At 42.9% G+C, this 27,513-nt stretch overlaps 1 protein-coding gene across 7 annotated transcripts in view; it reads left to right on the forward strand.

The window, feature by feature from the left end:
* The window catches only part of LOC115138200 (actin-binding LIM protein 2-like), a 106,898-nt gene that overhangs the window by 17,714 nt on the left and 61,671 nt on the right, over window positions 1-27,513 (forward strand). For 3 of the 7 annotated variants that reach the window (XM_029674794.2, XM_029674795.2, XM_065025549.1), the window contains exons 1-2: window positions 16,031-16,607; window positions 26,684-26,833. In XM_029674794.2, coding sequence (XP_029530654.2) covers window positions 16,592-16,607; window positions 26,684-26,833 — 166 coding nt within the window. In that variant the 5' untranslated portion in view covers window positions 16,031-16,591. Of the gene's footprint in view, window positions 1-16,030; window positions 16,608-26,683; window positions 26,834-27,513 lie in introns of those variants that run through there. The other 4 variants (XM_065025550.1, XM_065025551.1, XM_065025552.1 and 1 more) reach the window with 3 other exon arrangements.

Below are 27,513 nucleotides of genomic sequence, written 5' to 3' on the forward strand. Positions count from 1 at the left end.
TAGCGATAGCTAATGCTATTTAGCGAAAATGTATATATATTTTTTGTGTGTATATAATATTGTCATATGTAACAGTATAGATTTATTTTCTCCCATCACTACCGGCTGGCACTATACAGACATACACACACGCATATATGAAAGCACACATGCACAACTTTCCAGCACAGAAATGCACACATGCGCAATCCCACACATGGCAAACACACCCTTTGTGCCAGGGATATTTGTAGACCACCTGTCTTTAGGTACTTGGATTTCCCTCAGGCGGCTGATAGAGGCCTATCCTTTAGCAGGTTTATAACTAAACAACTGCATCTTGCTTCACTGCACTCTGTTGAACTTCAGACTTTGCATGTGAAAATGTTGTACCATGTCTGTCTGTGTGTGTGTGTGTATGTGTGTGTGTGTGTTTCTGTTTTGGCTAAGCACCGTCTTTGTCTTTTTCATCCAAGGCAAATCCTCCCAAATGAGCCGAGTTATCTCAGCTTAACATGCAAAACAGAGCTCTGTTCACTCAGCTTTCTCTTGAGGAAAGCTCTCCATAGCTGTCCTGCCAAACCATGTTACACTCATGTCTGATGTGTGTACGTGCATGTGTGTGTGTGCATGCGTGTGTGAGTTTGTGTATGTGTGTGTGACCACCCATAGGTCTTTGTGTATGATGATATTGAATTGGGTAATAGTGCTCTATGCAATACAGAACAACATAAATTGTCCACAAATCAAATGAAATCAAATGTTATTTGTCACATACACATGGTTAGCAGATGTTAATTCGAGTATAGCGAAATGCTTGTGCTTCTAGTTCCGACCATGCAGTAATATCTAACAAGTAATCTAACAATTTCACAACAGCTACCCTATACACAGTGGAAAGGAATGAATAAGAATATGTACATAAAAATATATGGATGAGCGATGGCCGAACGGCATAGGCAAGACGCAGTAGATGATATAGAGTACAGTATATACATATGAGATGAGTAATGTAGGGCATGTAAACATTATATAAAGTGGCATTGTTTAAAGTGGCTAGTGATACATTTATTACATCCAATTTTGTATTATTAAAGTGGCTAGAGATTTGAGTCAGTATGTCGGCAGCAGTCATTCAATGTTAGTGGTGGCTGTTTAACAGTCTGATGGCCTTGAGTTAGAAGCTGTTTTTCAGTCTCTCGGTCCCAGCTTTGATGCACCTGTACTGACCTCATCTTCTGGATGATAGCGAGGTGAACAGGCAGCAGGGTGAACAGGCAGTGGCTCGGATGGTTGTTGTCCTTGATGATCTTTTTGGCCTTCCTGTGACATCGGATGGTGTAGTTGTCCTGGAGAGCAGGTAGTTTGCCCCTGGTGATGCGTTGTGCAGACCTCGCTACCCTCTGGAGAGCCTTACGGTTGTGGGCAGAGAAGTTGATACAGCCCGACAGGATGCTCTCGATTGTGCATCTGTAAAAGTTCGTGAGTGTTTTAGGTGACAAGCCGAATTTCTTCAGCCTCCTGAGGTTGAAGAGGCACTGCTGCGCCTTCTTCACCACGCTGTCTGTGTGGGTGGACCATTTCAGTTTGTCCGTGATGTGTACGCCGAGGAACTTAAAACTTTCTACCTTCTCCACTACTGTCCTGTTGATGTGGATAGGGGGGTGCTCCCTCTGCTGTTTCCTGAAGTCCACGATCATCTCCTTTGTTTTGTTGACGTTGAGTGTGAGGTTATTTTACTTACACCACTCTCCGAGGGCCCTCACCTCCTCCCTGTAGGCCGTCTCGTTGTTGTTGGTAATCGAGCCTAACACTGTAGTGTTGTCTGCAAACTTGATGATTGAGTTGGAGGCGTGCATGTGTAACAGTATAACTTTAGACCGTCCCCTCGCCCATACCCGGGCGCGAACCAGGGACCCTCTGCACACATCAACAACAGTCACCCACTAAGCATCGTTACCCATCACTCCACAACTTCAAGGGGAACCACTACTTCAAGGTCTCAGAGCAAGTGACGTCACCGATTGAAACGCTATTTAGCGCGCAACACCGCTAACTAGCTAGCCGTTTCACATCCGTTACACATGGCCACGCAGTCATGGGTGAACAGGGAGTACAGGAGAGGGCTGAGAACGCACCCTTGTGGGGCCCCAGTGTTGAGGATCAGCGGGGTGGAAATGTTTCCTACCCTCACCACCTGGTGGCGGCCCGTCAGGAAGTCCAGGACCCAGTTGCACAGGGTTGCACAGGGCGTGGTCGAGACCCAGGGTTAAAGCTGAGCTGTAGTCGATGAACAGCATTCTTACATAGGTTTTCCTCTTGTTCAGATTAGAGGTCGACCGATTATGATTTTTTCAATGCCGATACCGATATCAATTATGGGAGGACCAAAAAAGCCGATACCGATTAATCCGCCGATTTAAAAAAAAATGTATTTATTTGTAATAATGACAATTACAACAATACTGAATGAACACTTATTTTAACTTAATATAATACATCAATAAAATCAATTTAGCCTCAAGTAAATAATGAAACATGTTCAATTTGGTTTAAATAATGCAAAAACAAAGTGTTGGAGAAGAAAGTAAAAGTACAATATGTGCTATGTAAGAAAGCTAATGTTTCAGTTCCTTGCTCAGAACATGAGAACATATGAAAGCTGGTGATTCCTTTTAACATGAGTCTTCAATATTCCCAGGTAAGAGGTTTTAGGTTGTAGTTATTATAGGAATTATAGGACTATTTCCCTCTATACCATTTGTATTTCATTAACCTTTGACTATTGGATGTTCTTATAGGCACTTTAGTATTGCCAGTGTAACAGTATAGCTTCCGTGCCTCTCCTCGCTCCTCCCTGGGCTCGAACCAGCAACACAATGACAATTAGCGTGCGCTAACTAGCTAGCCATTTCACTTCGGTTACACAAGCCTCATCTCGGGAGTTGATAGGCTTGAAGTCATAAACAGCGCAATGCTTGACGCACAACGAAGAGCTGCTGGCAAAACGCTCTAAAGTGCTGTTTGAATTAATGTTTCCGCGCCTGCTTCTGCCTACCACTGCTCAGTCAGATACTTAGATACTTGTATGCTTGTATGCTCAGTCAGATTATATGCAACGCAGGACACGCTAGATAATATCTAGTAATATCATCAACCATGTGTAGTTAACTAGTGATTATGATTGATTGTTTTTTATAAAATAAGTTTAATGCTAGCTAGCAACTTACCTTGGCTTACTACATTTTTGTAACAGGCAGTCTCCTTGTGGAGTGCAATGAGAGCGAGGCAGGTCGTTATTGCGTTGGGCTAGTTAACTGTAAGGTTTCAAGATTGGATCCCCCGAGCTGACAAGGTGAAAATCTGTGGTTCTGTCCCTGAACAAGGCAGTTTACCCACCGTTCCTAGGCCGTCATTGAAAATAAGAATGTGTTCATAACTTACTTGCCTAGTTAAATAAAGATATAAAAATTACAATTAAAATTTTTAAAAATTGGCAATTCGGCGCCCAAAAATACCGATTTCCAATTGTTATGAAAACTTGAAATCTGCCCTAATTAATCGGCCATTCCGATTAATCGGTCGACCTCTAGTTCAGATGGGTTAAGGCAGTGTGCAGTGTGATTGCGATTGCGTCGTCTGTGGACCTATTGGGGCGGTAAGCAAATTGGAGTGGCTCTAGGGTGTCAGGTAGGGTGGAGGTGATATGGTCCTTGACTAGTCTCTCAAAGCACTTCATGATGACAGAAGGGAGCTCTATGGGGAGATAGTCATTTAGCTCAGTTACGTTAGCTTTCTTGGGAACAGGAACAATGGTGGCCCTCTTGAAGCATGTGGGAACAGCAGACTGGGATAAGGATTGATTGAATATGTCCGTAAACACACCAGCCAGCTGGTCTGCGCATGCTCTGAGAACGTGGCTAGGGATGCCGTCTGGGCCGGCGGCCTTGCAAGGGTTAAAGCGTTTAAATGTTTTACTCACGTTGGCTGCAGTGAAGGAGAGCCTGCAGGCCGTGTCGGTGGCGCTGTATTGTCCTCAAAGCGAGCAAAGAAGTTGTTTAGAAAGTCTGTGAGCAAGACAACGTGGTCCGCGACGGGGTTGGTTTTCTTTTTGTAGTCCGTGATTGACTAGACCCTGCCACATACCTCTCGTGTCTGAGCCGTTGAATTGTGACTCTAATTTGTCTCTATACTGACTCTTAGCTTGTTTGATGGCCTTGCGGAGGGAATAGCTACACTGTTTGTATTCGGTCATGTTTCCAGTCACCTTGCCCTGATTAAAAGCAGTGGTTCGTGCTTTCAGTTTTGCCCGAATGCTGCCATCAATCCACGGTTTCTGGTTGGGGAAGGTTTTAATAGCTTTTAACAAAAGCTTCTACATCTGCATTGCTTGCTGATTGGGGTTCTAGGCTGGGTTTCTGTATAGCACTTTGTGACATCTGATGTAAAAAGGGCTTTATAAATACATTTGTTTGGTTGATTGAAAAGCAAGAGCCATTGTGTTGGATAACCTTCTGATGTGATTGTGCTGTACTCAATGTACTGCACAGTAGTGGCGCAATGTTCTCTCCAGTCCAATTTCACATTTCAAGGTCTTGGGTGTCTAGACAGTTCATTCTGAGTCATTTTTGATTTCACACAGAGTTTCCTGAATCACATCACAGATATATGGGAAATCATAGAAAATATACTATTTCTGTCGTTCCTTTCTCCAGAGGGAACTTACTATAATATATCCTCATACCTCTGCAAGTTACTGTAACAAAAGTCAACTTTACGAGGGCATTTGATCATGTTCTTTCAGCTTTCAATGCGAGGCCGTGTGTGTGTCACAAGGGGGATATCTGCAATAATCATCAGGTAATTGAAGACAATACAGTGTTTCATGGCGAAAATGGTCTCTGGATGGCCTTTTGATATCCTAGTGCTACAGTCAATTTCGTCTTTATATCTCAAGGTCGTACCCCTGGAATAGAAGCTATTGTAATGAAAAACAAAAATGCCAATGTTTTTTTATTTATTTCAAGTTGCGTAAGTAAGTGTACCCATTAAGTAAGTGTCTAGAAGTGGAGAGAGGGTTTGGTAACGGCTCAGAACAGAACATATTCAGACAGATTTCATTAGGATTGGCTAATATGCACACACACACATGAGTAAACACGTACACACCATTCGAGACTCAGGTTCTTCAGAGAGCATTATACATAACTACAAAAAATCCATTCAACCCTGATATATCTAACCCCTTCTCACAGCCTGTGTGTTTTATGAACCAGACATAGGCAGACACAAATCGTGCCAGAGAAATAGGTTGATCCTTTATTTTTGCCTTTATCAACGCAGCTCCATCCTGTATCTAGCGTAGCCGTCTAGGCGTCTACATGTGTGTATTTCACAGTAGCTGTCTGTCCAATTTTCCAAAGAATCCCTTACATCACCTGTGTGATATAGCCTATAATTTCTTCCAGACTTCAATAGTTTCTTTCATAGATGAACACTTTGCCTTTGGCAGGAAATACATTTTTCTGCAATATGTAGGCTGCATATAAAGGTTAGCACTGCTAGGAAAAGCATGAATTATATGGAGAAAGTAAAATAAATCCGTATTACTGTTCCCAAGTGTTTTATTATGTTCATGACGACTAGCAATTCCTTCAAATTGAAATTTGCACTCCAAAAAGGGGCAATACACAGCCAAAATGTTACGTGGTGCTTGAACAATCTGTTCCAAGGCATTAACAACCAAACAAAAAACTCCACTACCCAATATTGCTCCCCCCAAAAGTGAAGTTAATGCCTTCAGTTCACATACTGAGACAATATAGCTTTTCAACCGTGAAGGTCTCTTCACCAAGACAACACATTCACATTTGCGACATCAATACTGTGTTCAGGACTTTGTGTTCTAACTTCAAAGAGAACATTATAAGTGATGTCAGTCCAGTCGGCATGTCATTTCTATCACTAGAATCAGAATGTCAGTGGTTGGGGTTGACCTAACTAGCTAACATCTAGCCTGGGTGTCAGTCTGTTTCTGCTTTCTTGACAAATGTAATTGTCATGCATGTTTGGCTTGACAATAACGATAAAGTTGGCAAAAGAACAAACAGATCTGGTACCAGGCTTAGCTAGCACCCTTTCAGAGGTTGGAATGTTAGCTCTGAAGAAAAAACTAACTGCTAACTAGCTAGCATGTCCTCAGGTACAGGTTGTTTTTATGGCCGGACATGTCAGGCATGTTAGCACTGCGTGTGAGGAACAGATGGGGAATGTCACAGTGGCATGTGACACCTGGAACAGGGACCTCTTCTCCTCTGAGACACAGTGACACAGGAATTCAGCAGCCTTGTGCAAAATGGCAGCTAGGTCATTATTAAGGCGTTTGGTGTTTGTGGTTTTTGAAGGCCCGTTGCCATAGTAACGTAAAGGCCCTCAGTCGTCATGATGTTGGGCAGTTCCTTCCTCTGGAAATGTGATTTCATCTTGACTAAATGATCTTGGTAGACCCTGTAATTTGAATTATAAATGTTACGGGTTTTACCAAGGTCAAGTACAGCAACAACAGAAACGCACCAAGAGAGAATAATAACCCATTAGTCTTGATACTGCAATAAGGTATTCCAACTTCCTCAAGTCTTTAATGTTGAACATGAGAGAGAGAGAGAGAGAGAGAGAGAGAGAGAGAGAGAGAGAGAGAGAGAGAGAGAGAGAGAGAGTGCTGTAGCCCTTTCTTGCAGTAAAAGGACCTAGTGGCCTCATGGGTGGAATGTTATTAATATTCTCATAATTAGTAAACATTGTTTCAAAAAAGCCACAGAAACTCTGATGTGTCTTTGTCAAACGGTTTTGTTATATTTCCACCTTCTGTGATGTACAGTACCAGTCAAAAGTTTAGACATACCTACTCATTTTAGGGTTTTTCATATTTAAAAGAAACAATTATTTTCTACATTGTAGAATAATAGCGAAGACATCAAAACTATGAAATAACACATATGGAATCATGTAGTCAACAAAAATATTTTAGATTTGAGATTCTTCGAAGTAGTCACCCTTTGCCTTGATGACAACTTTGCACAATCTTGGAAAGTGTAATATATAAAGATGCAAACTCAAAATTGAATATGTTTTCACCTATATCTGACATGGTTCAGGCGTCTTCTTTTTTAAGCCCATAACCATGTGTGTGGGGTGTATACTTTTCAATGTATATTTGTTTGGCCCACTGCAGTAAAAGGTTAAGCGGTAAGGAGAACATGTTGTTTGAGATAGAAGTCCATCAGTGTGGATAGTCACTTGACTGGACAGCTAATTTTGCTCTTTTAGACCTTGCTCAGGTTACCACAGAGACAGAGACTGAAAATCAATGAGGTTTTCTGAATTATTCATCAATGCATTTTTGTATATGTGTGTGTGCGTGTTTCGTGTGGCCAGGGCCGGTTCCATGCATAAGCGACATAGGTGAACTCAGTCGGGATCTCAACTTACTGTAGAGAGTTAGACTAGTATGATGATATAAATGTAACATGCAGCAATTGGGTGGGCCTGGGAGGGCATCCGCATTTTCCCCCACAAAAGGGGCTTTATTACAAATAGAAATACTCCTAAGCACCCTGACCCACCACCCCTCAGACGATCCCGCAGGTGAAGTAGACGGATGTGGAGGTCCTGGGCTGGCGTGGTTACACGTGGTCTGCGGTTAAGGGGCCAGTTGGACATACTGCCCATTTCTCGGCTTATGGTAGAGAAATTAACATTAAATGATCTGGCAACAGCTCTGGTGGACATTCCTGCAGTCAGCAGGCCAATTGCACGCTCCCTCAAAATTTGAGACATCTGTGACATTGTGTTGTGTGAAAAAAATTGCACATTTTAGAGTAGCCTTTTATTGTCCTCAGCACAAGGTGCACCGGTGTAATGATCATGCTGTTTAAATCAGCTTCTTGATATGCCACACCAGTCAGGTGGATAGATTATCTTGGCAATCGAGAAATGCTCACTAACAGGGATGTAAACAAAATTCTCGTGTCTCTATCTCTGGAGGAGGGAGATCAAACCCCTACAGCAGAACAGAGGCTATGTCCCAAATGGCACACTTAAAAGTTGTGGAATATGTAGGGAATAGGGTGCTGTTTTCTACACAGCCTGGCAGCCTCAGCCTCTCACCCAACAGTGTTTGACTATCGATGAGTTAGCTCCAAGCTAGCTTATTGCACCGATCTGCTGTGTCAGCAACAACCCAAACTGAACCCTTTCTTCCAGAACATTCCTAGTCCCCTCTGAATGAACAAATTAACCGGATTAACATATCCAAATCACAGTCGGATCCCTGTATTAGTACAGAAGTAAAAAATATAGCCCAAAAGTGGCTCAACAGAGCTTGTGCTTTGAAATGACTTTGTGATTTTGTGCTATGACTGGGAGACTATGGGAGATCAGGTTGCCATTAGCTGGCAGTGGGGGTGCAGTGGCTAATAGATGACTAGATGGTGAAGCTCTGCTGCCGCTCAGTTAATCCTTTACATCAGGCTAGCAGCAGTGTCGTGTTGGGGGGTTGACTTAGCAGAGAGAGAGAGAGAGAGAGTGTGTGTGTGTGTGTGTGTGTGTGTGTGTGTGTGTGTGTGTGTGTATATATGTGTTTCCAGGCTGTGAAGTCTCCTCTTTTATCCTTTTTTTGTTGTGTATCTCCTTATGGCAGATTTAGGTTGTGTATTTCGATGGTGTGGGTTCACTGCAGGGTTTCCCCATGTTCCCCTTGTACAGTAGCACACACCCACACACTCTCTCTGGCGTATTCGGAGTGGCAAAGTGGGTCAAGATGGTGGATGGCCTGCTGAATGTACAGGGAAGGCAGTGTCTGACATCCTCCTCTTCTTCTCCTCCCTAAGCCCGAGAGTGTCTCTCCGTCAGCGTTTGGACTCTTCTCGCACCTCTCAGTGGAACGTGGACTCATTTGAAACTCTTTTGGCACTGCCCATTTCCCTGTCGCCAGGTGGTGCTCATTGCGTCACAGGTCACAGCGTCACACTGAGGTCATATGTAAGACCTGTATTTTAGATCTTACAACTGCTTAACAACCCCCCTTTTAGATATTAAAGAACAAGACTGCGCAATGTTGGCCCTAACTGTCTCGAAGTGAATCTGTTAAAATTCACTGGTCCATAGTTCTAGAGTGTAAATGCCAACTTGGAAATATAGGAACAGGGAGAAAAAATAGAGAGGGAGAAAAGCTCAGTCAGTCCAGAACATTCTCTTGCTCACTGTGTACAGAACTGTCTGCACTCCTCCTCCTCTGGCACGCTCCATCCCTCCATCCCCATCACCCATGGCAACCCCCCCCCCCCCCCCATTTATCCTCTTTCTCCCACCACCGTGGAGCATCAGTTTAGGCAAGCGGGCAAACACACACGCACAACAAGTTTCTGTTGATGGTCATTCCTCCACTACTGCATCCACAATGTTACTATACCAACCTGACCTGTAGTTTGTATGTGTGGGCTTGAGTCTCTACACAGTGGGAATGGGGTTTGGCCTTGGATATTAATTATTCCTATTGGCTCTCCAGCTTATTGATTTGGACTCCACACTCTTACTGGGCTTCAGAAGCACCCAACACTATAACGTGTGTGTGTGTGTGTGTGTGTGTGTGTGTGTGTGTGTGTGTGTGTGTGTGCAAACTGTAATAAACCGTATGCTATACTGTACTTTCTCACGCACAGAGTACTGGCTCTTTCAGATGTTTGCAGTCTAGAAAATGGATAAGGGAATATAAGAAATCGCTACATCATCAGCTATATTCATCATCGCTTTCTTGCTCTCTCTCTCTCTTCCTTCTCTCCAATAATTTAGTAAATAGTCATGAATAACATTGGCCTTTATGAACAACCATAGTGGGTAAATGAGACAGTTTGATATTCTGATACAATTTAACTGAACTCCCGTTGCCACGGGGAAATAATTATGGAGTTATTATGTCCTTTTGAATCCCTTGCTGGCAATGTCAACTTCTCTTAGCAACCCGTTTCTCTCAGGGAGTTACTCATTTTTCTGCCCATTTCATGTGTGCGTGCGGTTTTAACATACCCGCTCACAATAACAAACTAGCCCCCTTTCTCCTTTTCTCTCCTCACAAGCTGTGCATTGAGAAGGGAGTAGGCTACAGTGACTGCACACAGAGTCCTGAAAGACCGCCCTGAGATATAGAAGAGTTTTTAAGTTAAGTAGTACTTTGGCCATCCTTCTTAAAGCCTACCTCTGGCTATCACAAGGTAAGATGCTAGACTCTCGACCCAGATTCTTCCACTCACCTACTCACCCAATCACTCACCCCTCCCCGCTCTCCAGCATCTGTTTCAGGTGAACGTCTTTAATACCAGGGTCCCTCTTAGCTCAAGGTGCCCTCTTCACCCCCTCATCCCTCTCTCCTCTCCCTGCTGGTATTTGGTTCAGTTCTGTATGACCAGAGGGCCTAGGAGAGGGGTTAGAATTTGAGTGGGGTTGGTGGTGCATTGCATATCCCCATCCCTGGTTCACACACATATACACACACACACACACACACACTCTCTCTCTCGAGCACTAGAGCTCACATTATGTGTGTGGATTGAATCACCCCTATGGGCTCGGTACTCATCCATAACCGTTCCCCATCCCAGTATCTCTCAATCCCAGGATCTCCATGAGTTATATGGGCATACATCACCGCCTGGATCCTTTTGAAGTGGGCTTGTTATGATAACTGGTCGGGTCCATCACGTTGTACACTGTGGTTTCCATGCATTCCTGCATTAACAGCCTGTTTTATGACCCTGCGATGTGCCGTATGAATTACTCCAGTGGGACACCACTGATTAATCGTGTGCATGATTTGCATCAGAATCAACTGATTGTGCACGTGGAATATGAGGGGTAAGTGTGAGGTCAAGGTTAAGGGGAGAGGATAGAGAGAATGTTCTGGTGACCTGTATTCCTATTATGGCGTACACACTGCACACTGCCCTATCCCATCTGGACAAGAGGAATACCTATGTAAGACTGCTGTTCGTTGACTACAGCTCAGCCTTCAACACCATAGTACCCTCCGAACTCGTCATTAAGCTCAAGGCCCTGGGTCTGAGCCCCGCCCTGTGCAACTGGGTCCTGGACTTTCTGACGGGCCGCTCCCAGGGGGTGAAGGTAGGAAACAACACGTCCATCTCACTGATCCTCAACACGGTGGCCCCACAAGGGTGCGTGCTCAGCCCCCTCCTGTGCTCCCTGTTCACCCTTGACAGCGTGGCCACACACGCCTCAAACTCAATCATCAGGTTTGCAGACTACAATACAGTAGTAAGCCTGATTACCAACAACGACGAGACAGTCTACAGGGAGGAAGTGAGGGCCCTGGGAGAGTGGTGCCAGGAAAATAACCTCTCGCTCAATGTCAACAAAACAAAGGAGCTGATTGTAGACTTCAGGAAACAGCAGAGAGAGCACGCCCCCATCCACATCGACGGGACCAGAGTGGAGAAGTTAGAAAGCTTCAAGTTCCTCGGCGTACACATCACTGACAATCTGAAATGGTCCACCCACACAGACAGTGTGGTGAAGAAGGCACAACAGAGCCTCTTCAACCTCAGGAGGCTGAAGAAATTTGGCTTTGCCCATAAAACCCTCACAAACTTTTACAGATACACAATTGAGATCATCCTGTCGGGCTGTATCACCGGCTGGTAGGGCAACTGCACCGCCTGCAACCGCAGGGCTCTCCAGAGGGTGGTGCCGTCTGCCCAACGCATCACCGGGGGCAAACTACCTGCCCTCCAGGACACCTACACCACCCGATGTCACAGGAAGGCCATAAAGATCATCAAGGACATCAACCACCCGAGCCACGGCTTGTTCACCTCACTATCATCCAGAAGGCGAGGTCAGTACAGGTGCATCAAAGCTGGGACCGAGAGACTGAAAAACAGCTTCTATCTCAAGGCCATCAGACTGTTAAAAAGCCATCACTAGCCTGCTTCTAACCCTGCACCTTAGAGGCTGCTGCCCTATATACATAGACTTGGAATCACTGGCCACTCTAATAAGGGAACACTAGTCACTTTAATAATGTTAAAATAATGTTGACATACTGCTTTACTCATTTCATATGTAATAACTGTATTCTATTCTACTGTATTTTAGTCAATGCCGACACTGCTCAATCTAATATTTACAGTACCAGTCAAAAGTTTGGACACATCTACTCATTCAAGGGTTTTTCTTTATTTTTTTAACTATTTTCTACATTGTAGAATAATAGTGAAGACATCAGAACTATGAAATAACACACATGGAATCATGTAGTAACCAAAAATGTGTTAAAGAAATCTAAATATATTTTATATTTGAGATTCTTCAAAGTAGCCACCCTTTGCCTTGATGACAGCTTTGCACACTCTTGGCATTATCTCAACCAGCTTGCATTTCAATTAACAGGTGGGCCTTGTTAAAAGTTCATTTGTGGAATTTCTTTCCTTCTTAATGCTTTTCAGGGATGGTTTACAGAAGATAGCCCTATTTGGTAAAATACCAAGTCCATATTATGGCAAGATCAGCTCATATAAGCAAAGAGAAACAACAGTCCATCATAACTTTAAGACATGAAGGTCAGTCAATCTGGAACATTTCAAGAACTTCAAAAGTTTCTTCAAGTGCAGTCGCAAAAACCATCATGCGCTATGATAAAACTGGCTCTCATGAGGACCGCCACAGGAAAGGAAGACCCGGGTTATTGGAAGATTTGCAAATCGAAACAGAAATGATGTTGGTTTCGAGCCAACATTGTTGCATTTCCGTGGAATTGTACAATATAAGAAACACAATGTCTTTGTAGACGGAATCTCAATCTCACATAGCTACGCTTCCCTCCTCTCTTCCTCCTATTCCGCCTCCACTCTGTTATGCTCTCCTGCAGCCGTCTCAGTGCAACAGTGAGTGAGGGAGAGGGAGAACGAGAGAGATGAATAGTGCTGCACAGCAGATGATTCATTACATTACTAACGATTTCCCCTACAGAACTACTTTACGTATACAATTTACATTATTCAATGTTTTTTTGTTTGTTGTGCTACTGGAATGTTAAACCCTGGGCCTTTAAGGTCCTTGAGTCGGGAAATATGTTATGATCATCAGTGGTCTCCAGCCTAATGAGGCTACAAGGATGGAGCTGTGGAAGTACCCATTGTTGTAGAGAGGCCTGCTAGATGGATATGGTCCAATAACATCATCATTAGCATTAGGTGAACCCTCCTGTTTGAGTACAGGCGGGCAGGCGGGCGGGCGGGTAGGCGGTTGGACGGACGGACGGACAGGGTTGGATGGATGAATAATAATCCTCTGTTTGTTGTTGTTAACACATTATCTCCTCTCCATGGTGAAGTATTTGTATGTCATGCGCACAATGACTATAGAATTGCTTCCCTGTTGTCTACATGTTGCAGGCACATGTGGGGAATGAGGACAACCAAATGTGTTACATTTTATGCCTGTGCAAAGCTGTGTTGTGTGAATGTTGTTGTTTACATCTTACACTCTAGTGTTGTGATGTAGTTGGATTACCGATAGCAGATGGCTCTAGTCATCCTCTTCAAGTTTATTGACCAGCTTGATTAATAGCTGCCTGCAACTCTAGTTACAATGCTTAACAGACAAACACTCAATATATGCAGTTAGATGTCAGTAGAAAGGAATGTGCAAGGTTTGGGGGTTGAAAGTTATACCAAGACAGAGGTGGTAGAATAGATTGTAGTGTCCTCCATTTTGTCCCAGTCCAGTCCTTGGGAAGCTCATCCCTCAATAGTGACAAAGCACTGTTTGACATCATTCATGAGAGAGAGAAGGAGAGACAGAGAAATAGAGAGCGAGAGAACGAGAGAGATGACCAGAGACCAGGACGAGCAGAGATGGGAGAGAGAGAAAAAAAACTATGCAAAGAGAAAGACAGACTATTTCATGAATATGAGATTGACGAATATGACAATATGACATTATGCCACGTCAATATGACATTGACGAATGAGTGACACAGACAGACAGGCAGAGAGCGAGTAATAATGTTGATCTTTCCAAATCAGTAGCGGTGTTTTAATTAAACGAGACACCAGAACGTGGGAGAAGTTTGGCACTTCATAAATGTCTCCTTTTTCCATTATTTTTGGAGAAAAAAATAAAAACGGTATAATCTTTGTAAATTATATCATAAATAGGATTGGTGGAGTTATGTCACAGATGCAGCTAACAAAAATATATGGAAATGTCTGCTCTACCCAAATTTACAACCAACTAATTTCAGCATTACCACAAAAATGGAAGAGGCAAGTGGAAGGAGGAGAAAGTAAGGAACTTGTCCGTCAACCCTGCATTAAAGACCAAAATTGGTTAAAGAAAATTGTGAAAATAAAGAAGTATACCAGCTTCATTAAAGGACCAAACAATTGACAGCTGTGCCATATAGATTGCAAAATAGTTGGCACATGATTATAAAATTGGCACATGGTTATAAAATTCTTGCAACCAATTGAATGTTATTTATATATATGGGGGATACAACCATCCCAGCTCTGCAGATTTCTACTTTGGAAGTAGAAGCCTAAGTGTTGTTCTCCATTAGTTTACTCCAATTACGGGAGAAGGGGAAAATAATAAAGGAAAATATATATTTTTTTAAATATATATGTTATATATACAGTATGTACAAACATATATATCTGGGGGATTAACAAAGATGTGAAAATCATTTTGGGAAATCTGTTGCAGCTCAAGTCGACCCACAATACAATGTTCTCTCTCTCCCTGGGCTGGCTGGCTGCCTGGCTGCCTGGCTGGCTGGCTAGCTAGGTAGCTAGCTACGAAACATAAGTATACACAATAATACCAACGTCAATATTAGCATGTGAAGTAGCTAGCTAGCTGTAAAATCACCCAAACAAACTGCAGTATTAATTTAGGAGTCTATCTCACAGAGTTCCAACTGCCACCTAGCTATAATCGGCGTCTCTGCCCAGAGCGAGAGCAGAGTGACGTTGCTTTCACACAAATATCATTTTGAGGAGGTCGGAAACTCCACTAGAATCGGATTGCGTGACGATTAGCTTAGTTGGGTGGGAAGTTTCTCCATTCTTTGCCCAATGGAATTCCTATCTCCTCCTGTCTTTAATATTTCTGTTTCCTACCGACACGGCGCATTGCGACATGGTACTTGAAGGAGAAACGAAGATGAATAATTTGGTACAATGTTTAGATTTAGCACATCTAAGCAAAATATATACTTTGTCATTATTATATAACTATGATGCCTTTCTACACGATTTCCTGATTTTCACAGAACATATGCGCTCACCAAATTGACATGAGTTTCATGATTTTTATTTCTGCTGGACGTTTGAGAGACATGGATGAACGTCTCATTTCTGACGTGAGACTCTGAGAGCTTGTTGTAATACTCGCCGAAGTCTCAAAGAAGCGTGAGTTTCAAATGGTGAAGTCTTTTCGAATGCTTATGACCGTCAATGCTGTCAGAAGTTATGTTCGGTAGTAGGCCATTCTCACTGTGTCCGCTTGGCAAATATATAGCCTAATGCTGCTTGAGCAGTGATAGGTGGCATTGATGATGTAATTACCGTCAACACAACCCACGATCCAGGTTTCCAGGCAAGAAATGAACAGGCTACGTCCGTGAAAGTCTGGAATCTACTGTCTGATTCCAGTACATAGTCGTACTGGAATCTACTGTCTGTTACAGTTATGCTACTATAATGAGCTAACATTACATAACTTGAGATGATGGTGATTATAATAATGGTGTTTATCATTAAATAGGTTACCAGTAGCCTAATAAAATGTGTGGCCCTCTCCACTCCTGACCCTTTTATCCCAATTCCTGTGCACTGAGATATGTGTGCAGTTTACTGCTACTGAAGACATTCATTATTGAGATCACTGGGAGAGGGGGAAAAAAAGCACCACTAGCAAGTGTTCCCTGCCCTTTACAGAGGCACTGTCTGACATTCATTGTGCACTTGCTCAAGAGAACATATGATATAACACTTGCGTTTTTATCAAGGTTATTACAAATGAGATGAGTTCAATTAAATTACTCCACGTTTTATGCCGTTTTTATGATCAACTGGAAGACACCTCAGTCCACCGCACAAGAAGGCGCATCCATATTCCTAAGCACACGCATCTCTATGCTTCCAGTGGTCTGGTGCGGTAAACGCCCTGTCAGAGATTCCCGAGAGGTGGTGTCATTGTTTTTATTAGGACTGGAACTTCTAGAAGATTCTATTTATATTAGATAGCTGCAATAGCTCAACAAGAACTCAGCCCTCGTACCCGAGAGAGGCTTTCGGGAATCGTATGACCTGCTGCCGCTCATCCCAAAGATAACCGACTGTTGACCGCAGCTTTCTCGCTCCTTTTCGAGCGTGCCGCACCGGACGCCGCGCGTTAGAAAACAAGACGTTTTGGAGGATGTACTACAACACCGCGCAACGGCAGGAAGAACTTGGATATTAGGATAAGAAACACCGCTCTTCGTTTTGTAAAAGGGGTTGACAGTTGAAAAAGGGACACTGACAGCGCGACAATGCCAGAAGAAAAAGGTAATATAGCGCAGGTTCGTTTTCTCCTACCGAACGTGTGTTTACTTTGTCGGGGGCACGGGTCAGTTATGGGACATAGACGCTTCTCGATGGCCACTGTAGACCGTAGCCCTCAGCGCAGTGTGCGTCGACTTGAAAGGCAATGGAGGGTTCATTGATTTATCGTTGTACAGAAAAGGTATGCAGTATTCTGCCCAATGAGACATAGCCTACCTTATCTCTTTGGACTACTTTAAGGGACAAATAGGGTTTATTCCATCATTTAATATGATTAGACAATTGTCATAAAATGAATACAAAACAGGACCTTTGTGTATTATGTAATCCTAATTAAATTGACATTAGCCAGATATTAATACCAGAAACAAACAACAACACAATCTCTCAGTGTAGGCTATGACTAATAATGTGCCAGAATGATATGCGACAACACTCCACGAAGTCCCTGGCAAGGAGCACTGTGCTTTTGGGCACCAGCCTGAGTGTGACACAAGATGCCTGTCTGGCTGGCCGTTCAGGCATGAAACCAATGACAAGGGGCCGATCTGGCTCAAATTTGAAAACAAATGAGATATTTTGTTATGACAGGAGATATGTTTTTGGTGTGTGTGTGTGTGTGTATCTGTGAGTGCACGTGTGTGTGTGCGTGCGCGTGTGTGTCTGTGCACATGTGTTATAGCAGCATTACACAGTGTGATCTGGAACAGATGAAGTAACATCCCACAGCCCTTTCCCCTATTTTCTGATAATATGCAGCGACAAAGTGGGAGTCCAAACAAATGCCTCAGCCTATAGAATCAAAGTGTTTTCTCCGGACTGCAATGTCATGTCCTTAGCTGCCTTGTTAAGTTTGAGACGCAGCCATCTTTAGAGGGGCAGCTATGTCTTGGTTATGAATGGACTGTTGGCCATAGCGGTAGTGTGTCTGTGTGGACGGGGAGGTGTGGACAGTTTGTAAGATCACAATGTGATGATGCTCGGCTTTGAAAGCTGTTCTTGTGAGGATGGCTAGCTGTCAACAGGCAGAGCGACACCCACTGGCGTACCCCCCCCCCCCCCCCCCTGGAGGTAGCCCCCATAGAATTAGGAATTGCAATACTAGAATGGACATGAACCTTATGATGGCATCAAGGTCAGGGAGTTGGTCAACCAGGGTTTGCCAGTGCTGTGATAAAATATTTTGTTAAATAACGAATTTGAAGAATTGATCTGCTCTGTATGTTTGTTAGCTATCTAGCCAGTCAGTTTTAGAGGAATGATTCCAGAAATTGTTCAAATTAACTGCCGATATGCCAACATCCCGTTCAAACAATGCAGTCAATCCACAGCCATTACACTGGCTGAAATCAGTAGATGAAAGGACTTAGACAAGTTGTAAATGAAACAAGTACTGATATTGTATCATATAATAGAACTCTCAGCTTTCCAATAATATATATATTTATACACATTTTCTGTATAAATAGCTTCTAAAATATATGTAAACAGGCCATAAATATATATTTATATATATATATATATATATATATATTTATGGCCTGTTTACATATATTTTAGAAGCTATTTATACAGAAATGTGTATAAAACCCATATAAACTGTATTTATAATTATATGACAATATTTATTTTAGGTTGACAATAATTATATTAAAATGTTTGATATATCACATGCCTTTGTTTTATATTTTTGCATAAGTAAAATCATGACAATATGTGTAGAACTGCAGGAAATTAGCTTAAAAAATGCAAATTCATCTGTCCTGTTTCTTTCGTCAGAGGAGATGAGGGAAGGGAGCACTGCCCCTACCTCGCTCTCCGAACAAATTGCATGAATTAAGGAACAGTCTGAACTAGAGAGGAGATTCTGCAACTCTTGAAGCACAATGGAAGTAAAAAAAAAGAAAAAAAGAAGCTTATTCAAAGTTACAGGTTTGTTACGTTTCGGCTTTTGGCCTTCTTCCTCAGAGGACATGAGGAAAGGAGATGAGGAGAGAAAGCCACGTTTAGCATTCAGACACAGGCACTTCTAAATTAACTGTCTTCATCCTAGAGGTTCATGGAGTTAGGATGTGTACTATGTTCAGTTAAAATAGTTATGCATTCCTATCCCTGAAAGTGTTAAACCTGCTGGGCATATGCCAGTGTTTTTACACCACCAATGCTGCTAAAGAAATGCCGACTCAAAGGTTATCCTGAATGGTTATTCCAGGCCTTGTTGTTCCACGCTGGTATACACAAACAGTTAGCACAAATAGGCCTCTCTCTCTCTCTCTCTCTCTGCAGTAACCCACCCCACACACACACACAAACCAACAATACCACCTCAAGCTATGTGCTGTGATTTTGTGCTGCATCATGGTGTCTGCTGTGTGAGCAGGTCACATGGTTCCTATATTACCCGCGTTCAGGCCATCCTCCGAGCGCCACGTCTCCTCTTCTCTCATCCTCATCTCCTCTCTACTCCTCTCCTCCGCCACTGACTTTGCCTTTGTCCTAGCCGGCTATGGCGCTACATTCAACTGACTTCATACATGCTTTAAATCAGAATGTCATGGCTGCACAAATTGTCACCGACGCGAAATTGCTTAGTAATGGTCGGGTGTCACTCATGAATTAGTCACACATAGCCTATAGGCAAAGCTGGAGTCCCCTTCAACATTGCACTGATCTGAACCCAGTGTGTCAAAGCTTTTGATATCGCTGTAATGCTTAATGTCGTAAGCCCCTCGTGATGCCGTCACGTAAACAACCATTAAAGACCCACTGAAGAGGATGCTAAATTTAGGAGGATACTATTTGAGTGTCGTCCTTAAATACTGAGCTGCAGCTGAACCTTATCAATTCTATTAACCGAGTTACGTACTCAGTCACGGTCGGCTGGTCGGCCATATCTGGACTGACCGGCGCACAGAGCTTATCTCATCACCCAGATTTCAGGGAGAGAGGGAGAAAAGATTAAGAGAGCGAGATAGACAGAAGTTGGTGACAGAGAGGGAGGGAGAGAGAGAGAGAGAGAGAGAGAGAGAGAGAGAGAGAGAGAGAGAGAGAGATAACTAGACAGAGATGGTGAGAGAGAGAGATATATAACTAGACAGAGATGGTGAGAGAGAGAGATATATAACTAGACAGAGATGGTGAGAGAGAGAGATATATAACTAGACAGAGATGGTGAGAGAGAGAGATATATAACTAGACAGAGATGGTGAGAGAGAGAGATATATAACTAGACAGAGATGGTGAGAGAGAGAGATATATAACTAGACAGAGATGGTGAGAGAGAGAGATATATAACTAGACAGAGATGGTGAGAGAGAGAGATATATAACTAGACGGAGATGGTGAGAGAGAAACAATGAGAAGGATGGCACTTGTAGTAAATCATCGACAAGCATGTTAACATTGATGTCCTTGGAATGTCAAAGGCAGTAATTTGTCTTCCATGTGTGGAGTGTCTGTCTGTACCAAAAAAAAAAAGTTGCATCATCATCTTTTGAATGAGGATAAAGCGCTCTGTAGTATTTGATCCTGGGGTCATGGGTCATAGGTCAAATGCATGTCAGATCGTGTCAGGCATGACAGCACAGGTTTATCTGTGAGCCTGCATTGCTATTGTGGCAGTAAGTTCAGGTGTAGTTTTCCATTATAATTTTTTCACCATAAATCTGATTGTGATCATTTTGTTGATCTGCATGGGGGACTCCCTGGATTTGGGGGGCTCCCTGATGTTGATAGCCATGCTAGAATAAATCATTCCAAAATGAAAGAATATGGATTACAGAGCTAAAGCTAGGGGATCTAACGCCTATCCCTGTTAAGGTACATCCCAAGGTCAATGTTTTGGCCACCAGAAAATGCCCCTGCGGTGGTAACTCGAGCATTGTAATCGTCCACCACTGCCAGCCAGGCAGATGGACCCTGCCTGGAATGGAGCACCATGGAATCGCCTTGGGTTGAGGGAACAGGGATATTTTTAGTGGAGAGCATGGCTCCTGGAACAGGAATTCAAGATGGCTGCCCATCTGGGCCACACTGACTGCTCACCTACAGTAGCTATCGGCCAACCTTGAAGGAAAAAGGCTTGCCTGTGTATGGTATTTGTGCGTGCACATGTGTGTGCTTATGCACGTGTGTGATAGAGGTCGACCAATTAATCGGAATGGAAGATTAATTAGGGCCGATTTCAAGTTTTCATAACAATCGGAAATCGGTATTTTTGGGCGCCGATTTGCCGATTAAAAAAATATATATTTTTTTATACCTTTTATTTGACTAGGCAAGTCAGTTAAGAACACATTCTTATTTTCAATGACTGCCATGGAACGGTGGGTTAACTGCCTGGTTCAGGGGCAGAACGACAGATTTTCACCTTGTCAGCTCGGGGGATTCAATCTTGCAACCTTACAGTTAACTAGTCCAACGCAATAACGACCTGCCTCTCTCTCATTGCACTCCACAAGGAGACTGCCTGTTACACGAATGCAGTAAGGCAAGGTAAGTTGCTAGCTAGCATTAAACCTATCATATAAAAAACAATCATAATCACTAGTTAACTACACATGGTTGATGATATTATTGATTGATTATATTATCTAGTGTGTCCTGCATTGCATATAATCTGACTGAGCATACAAGTATCTAAGTATCTGTCTGAGCGGTGGTAGGCAGAAGCAGGCGCGTAAACATTCATTCAAACAGCACTTTCGTGCGTTTTGCCCGCAGCTCTTCGTTGTGCGTCAAGCATTGCGCTGTTTATGACTTCAAGCCTATCAACTCCCGAGATGAGCCTAGTGTAACCGAAGTGAAATGGCTAGCTAGTTAGCACGCGCTAATTCTCGTTGTGTTGCTGGTTCGAGCCCAGGGAGGAGCGAGGAGAGGGACGGAAGCTATACTGTTACACTGGCAATACTAAAGTGCCTATAAGAACATCCAATAGTCAAAGGTTAATGAAATACAAATGGTATAGAGGGAAATAGTCCTATAATTCCTATAATAACTACAACCTAAAACTTCTTACCTGGGAATATTGAAGACTCATGTTAAAAGGAACCACCAGCTTTCATATGTTCTCATGTTCTGAGCAAGGAACTGAAACGTTAGCTTTCTTACATAGCACATATTGCACTTTTACTTTCTTCTCCAACACTTTGTTTTTGCATTATTTAAACCAAATTGAACATGTTTCATTATTTACTTGAGGCTAAATTGATTTTATTGGTATGTATTATTTTAAGTTAAAATAAGTGTTCATTCAGTATTGTTGTAATTGTCATTATTGCAAATAATTGCAAAAATCGGCCGATTAATCGGTATTGGCTTTTTTGGTCCTCCAATAATCGGTATCGGCATTGAAAAATCATAATCGGTCGACCTCTCGTGTGTGAGTGGTTGGGTGGGGGGGATATAGATGGCATGTCCCCGAGGTCTGTAGTGGTACATAGCTCAGATTGTTTTCTGGCTGTGACCTTTGGGAGGGCGACACTGTGGGTTTGTGTCTGTCAGCGAGGGAGCAGAGGAGAACAGGGTGATTGATGAGCAGGACATCTGTGCCAGGCTATAGGTCTTGGTGTTATGTGTGTTATGGGATGGGCTCAATAGCTCAGTACAGTGTTTTCTGTTAGCCTAGCCCTTGGAGGTTCTTCATAGCACATTGTGTTCCTTGTGTGTCAAGAGTGCTCCTTCATACTATTTGCCCTGAAATGCTCTAGGCCTAAACTGTACCCATTACAAGAGAAGCCCCCTAGTGGAATCATCTTGGACCCCCCCAAGCCGTATTTATTGTCCAGACAGGAAGTGAACGATACAGGATCCACTAAACAAGTGCGTGCCAGGGGTAGTGTATGCTGGTCCGGCCGAGAGAGCGAGAGAGAGAGGGCAGTGGGCAGACCCCCCATTTCCTCCAATAGAATAGTCTCGGCTGGACTCTTGCTGTGCCACATGGTTTCAATCAACTCAGGCTCTTGAAGTGCCTCAGACCATTTTATGAGGACGCGTGACTTTCCTTCCCCCAAATTCTTGCCCTTATTGGTACAGTAGCAGCCAGTGTTGTGGTTCCAAAGTCTGGGTCACAGTTTTGTCCTGTGTCGGATACATTCTGTCTTGACTTGGAGTAAAACACTCATCATTATCAGCTTCCATTCAGTGAGCGCGTAAAACCGCTTCTTGATGCCAAATATATCATGAACATCTTATCGCCTATTGAAACTTGGGCTTCCTACTAATTCACTATTAGTAAGGGGCGATGGGGGGAAAATGTAACAGTCTTTATATCTATTATAGACATGTTTGCGCGGTGGCGAACCGTGGCTATTGGACCTAGGCTTTCAGTTGGGGGAAAGATAGCAGAAAAGCGAGCATACCTTAATGCGCCCAACTGAATCGAACAGGCCTGAGGCTGAGCTTTCGTGCTGCCACTCACACAGAGACAGAACCCGCACAGATAGTGCTACCAGCAACAACAACCACATGGCTTACGCTAACCTACTGTACGGTAGCCTCACACCATCACTATCACCACATCCCCAACAGTGACACATCACAGGATGTGCGTGACAGGTTTGTGATGCTGAGAGGACAGCGACCGTAATAGCAGCGCAGTCCATGTGGGAGAGTGCACTTTCTGTAAAACATACAGGGCCGATAGAATGAGAGAAGTCACACAATGCATGATGTGAACGGATAAGCAGTTCCATTCACTCTGACGTAATAAGCCAGTAGGTCCCAATCACAGGAATACAAAAACACAACCATTAGGCGAAGCTTTTACAAATCGAAATGCACAGTTATTACTTCCCATTGTAAACATGTTTTTTTTTAAAAACGTTCAGCACACAAAGTAACCGATGATCTAAAGTTCAAATGCGACAGTTTTTTAAAAATGTACCTTTATTTAACTAGGCAAGTCAGTTAAGAACAAATTCTTATTTTCAATAACGGCCTAACTGCCTGTTCAGGGGCAGAACGACAGATTTGTACCTTGTCAGCTCAGGGGTTTGAACTTGCAACCTTCCAGTTTCTAGTCCAATGCTCTAACCACTAGGCTACCCTGCCGCCCTAGTTCCACACACGTAAAGTTATTTTCAAAGAGATAGCTAACAACAACAAGTGGTCTGCAATAAAAATAAAACAGTTCCACTCGCCGTGTTTTCGATCATTTGACACGGATGCTGATCCCTTGAAACGTATCTTCTTGTTCGAAGTTGCTAGTGAAAAAGGGCAAATCTATCAAATTAGCAACAGCATCCTTTTCGATAACACCTGCTGCAGCCGCTTCAAACTAGCCTATAACAAAAGCTAGCTAGACCGCGGGAAAACTATTGCTCGCTACTGCACTGTTTCCATATATTTTTGTTAAAACAGTCCCATCCATTACAGGTCAAAATGTGATTGGTTGATTCCACTGTCACTGCACAATTCTGGCCTGATACATTTCAATGGCAGATGCCTTCTCTCTCGCTTCTGATGGCCTAGCCAATGGCTGACTTAGCTAGAATTATCTCCCTGGAGACTACCAAAGAAAAATCCTGATTGGATATTTCTTTCGCTTCAGTGTTAATCCTTTCCTTTCCAATAGGAACTGAAGAGATTAAATCAGAATATCATTGAAAATTAGAATATAATTAGAATATAATTGAACTATTATTAAACAGATTAAATAGAAATGAAAATAAATGTATATTTTAAAACTGCATTTATTTATTTTATAATCCTTAGCCCTCTGAAGGCATAGAAGGCCCTCGTGTAGTAATACATTGTAGAGTGGCTCTCTATTTTCTCTCAGCATTTTCCCACCATTCTGAATGTCTAAAGAATCCACAAGTTCTTCTGAAATATTAACTATTTTTTTATGGTGGCAATTTGACAAAATTCCAATCATGCGTTTGAATTGGACTTGCGTTTTTCTGGTCTCTGCCTTGACTCGGTCTCGACCCCGCTCTGGTTTTGGTCTTGAATCTCGAACACAACACTGGTAGCAGCATACCCACATGCTGAAGACTGGTAGCTTACACTGTAACAAGACAGAGTTCTGCTTCCTGTTGACAAGCAGCAGACTTCCAATATATGCCAGAGTATTTGATTATTTGATATTTGATTATATTATATGCCTCCTGTTGTACTTTCATATGATTACTACGAATATCTCCATAAAAATGCAACTGATCATAATCTGGAAGTATGGATTGGAATTCAAAGCAGATTTTGGGGTCACAGTGCACTTGGTTAGGCCATGGCCTTTATTCAAAGACAAGATCTTGGAACATGAAGTATGATCAACCAGCACCACACCTCTAGCCTTTATGGTGAATATCCTTGTTTCTTTGTCATCCCAAGGCATTAGTTCACGGAGGTTGTTTGCCTTGAAGTTTGCCTCACACACTCCCCGATCCCTGTTGTTTAACCGGTCTTCCGCTCGCTGAAAAAAACTGAAAAATAGCTTTTTACCTCACCAGAGGCCCTTTAAACATTCCCAGAATGCTTTGCTCTACCTCTGAGTCTGGTTCTTCTAGTCATGGCCGAGAGGCCCAAGACCTCAAAGGGACAATAAATGGCGTTGAAGTTGTTTTCACTGTCGTCGGTAGTATTTACCATGTAAAGAGTACCTACAGGCAACAGACATAACTCTACAGCTTGTAGAGTGCCTAACATGGCTTTGTTTGAGTCCCAAATCTCATTTGGGCCTAAGTAGAGGCTAAACAGGGACATTTCTCAAGTTCTCAATGGTAATGTTGGCAGACAAAGAACAGAGAGGAGAAACTCTTGAATGAATGAATAAATAAATAAATTAATGAATGGAGGGACACTGAAGCTGAAACTGGTTCTCGGGTAAACACTAGTTTAGCAAACGGTGCCCTGCTTAGCACAGGCAGTCTATCTGAATGCCATTGTTTCCCCTTTCTTTTGAACCCCAATTAGGAGTAACCATGGTGTCCAAAACAGAACCGGTTTGACGAGAGAGAGAGAGGGAGAGGGAGAGGGAGAGAGAGAGAGAGAGAGAGAGACTCTGTTTGTCTGATCAGTTGTCCGTATTGGGATGGGATGATGACTTGCATGGGTGAGTATGCGAGCGCTTTGTGCCATTATAAATGGAGAAGGGTGAGGTGCTGAAAGACGTAAGCTGATGTTGTATACTGTACCACGACTTCGTATGGACTGAAGTTATCAGGCTTGTCTCTGTAAGACATAGTTACTTAGGCTAATTGATGCACCAATTATCTGGTCATATCTTTACCACTACTCATAGACATACAGTACTTGTCATATATCATAACAGTACATACCATGTGCGGGCCTCCGGGCTGTTTGAAGTTTCGAACATACTTAAAATCAAATCAAATCAAATCAAAATTTATTTGTCACATACACATGGTTAGCAGATGTTAATGCGAGTGTAGCGAAATGCTTGTGCTTCTAGTTCCGACAATGCAGTGATAACCAACAAGTAATCTAACTAACAATTCCAAAACTACTGTCTTATACACAGTGTAAGGGGATAAGGAATATGTACATAAGGATATATGAATGAGTGATGGTACAGAGCAGCATACAGTAGATGGTATCGAGTACAGTATATACATATGAGATGAGTATGTAGACAAAGTAAACAAAGTGGCATAGTTAAAGTGGCTAGTGACATAAGAATGCAGTCGATGATCTAGAGTACAGTATATACGTATGCATATGAGATGAATAATGTAGGGTAAGTAACATTATATAAGGTAGCATTGTTTAAAGTGGCTAGTGATATATTTACATCATTTCCCATCAATTCCCATTATTAAAGTGGCTGGAGTTGGGTCAGTGTCAATGACAGTGTGTTGGCAGCAGCCACTCAATGTTAGTGGTGGCTGTTTAACAGTCTGATGGCCTTGAGATAGAAGCTGTTTTTCAGTCTCTCGGTCCCAGCTTTGATGCACCTGTACTTATGTAATGAATGTGTGTGTGTGTGTGTGCCTGCCTGTGTGCGTTTTGCATGAGTCATGAATGCTTTTGTTCACGAGTATGTTTCTACACGTGACATCTCCAAATGCATGTGTGTGCATTTTCTATCTAACCTCGGTGCCGCTCTCCGTTTCTTTCAGTGTTTCACCAGCAGGCTGTCCACAGCCCTCTGGAGCAGGGGGTCAGCAGCAGCAGCTCCATCCCCTGTCAGAACTGTGGCAAGGCCTGCAAGGGAGAGGTGCTGCGCGTGCAGAACAAACACTTCCACATCAAGTGCTTCGTCTGCAAAGGTACGTCGGCCTTGACCCCTAACCTCTTATTATCTAGTCAATACATATTTTTTTGATCCAGTCATTTAGCAGACACTCTTATCCAAAATCGACTTAAAGGAGCAATTAAATCACATCAAATCAAATTTATTTGTCACATACAAATACATTTGATTTGATTTAATTTAATTGCCTTGCCTTGCATAAGGGCACATTGGCAGATGTTTCACCTCGTCGGCTTGGGGATTTCGAACCAGCAACCTTTCGGTTACTGGCCCAATGCTCTCACCAGATACAGATACAAGGACACACAAAGACTGCTGACTAGTTATCATGAGCACAGGCAGTTAGCTACTGGGTTTCCTGCATTCTTATGGGCATTGGTTATAGCAGGTGCAACATACAGTCATCATGTTTGCTACCGTATCTCACTCACTCACCAGAGCACTACCATAGAAAACAAACAGGCTAGGTTAGATAGGGCAGGTCAAAGCAATCAAAGAACAGAAGGATCAGTGTTTCCTGTTTTGTCTCTTTTAATGTGTGTGTGTGTGTCTGTGTGTCTGTGTGTGTTTCCGTGTGTGTGTGTTTCTGTGTGTCTGAGTGTGTGTAGCTAAAGTGTTGGCTGCTGTGATCTCATATTCAGCCCACTCCTCCTTTCTCTCTCAGTCATCTCCATTGCACTCTGTAAGGCCCCAGTC

This window comes from Oncorhynchus nerka, linkage group LG12 (assembly GCF_034236695.1).
Source record: "Oncorhynchus nerka isolate Pitt River linkage group LG12, Oner_Uvic_2.0, whole genome shotgun sequence".
In the NCBI taxonomy this organism is placed as follows: Eukaryota; Metazoa; Chordata; class Actinopteri; order Salmoniformes; family Salmonidae; genus Oncorhynchus; species Oncorhynchus nerka.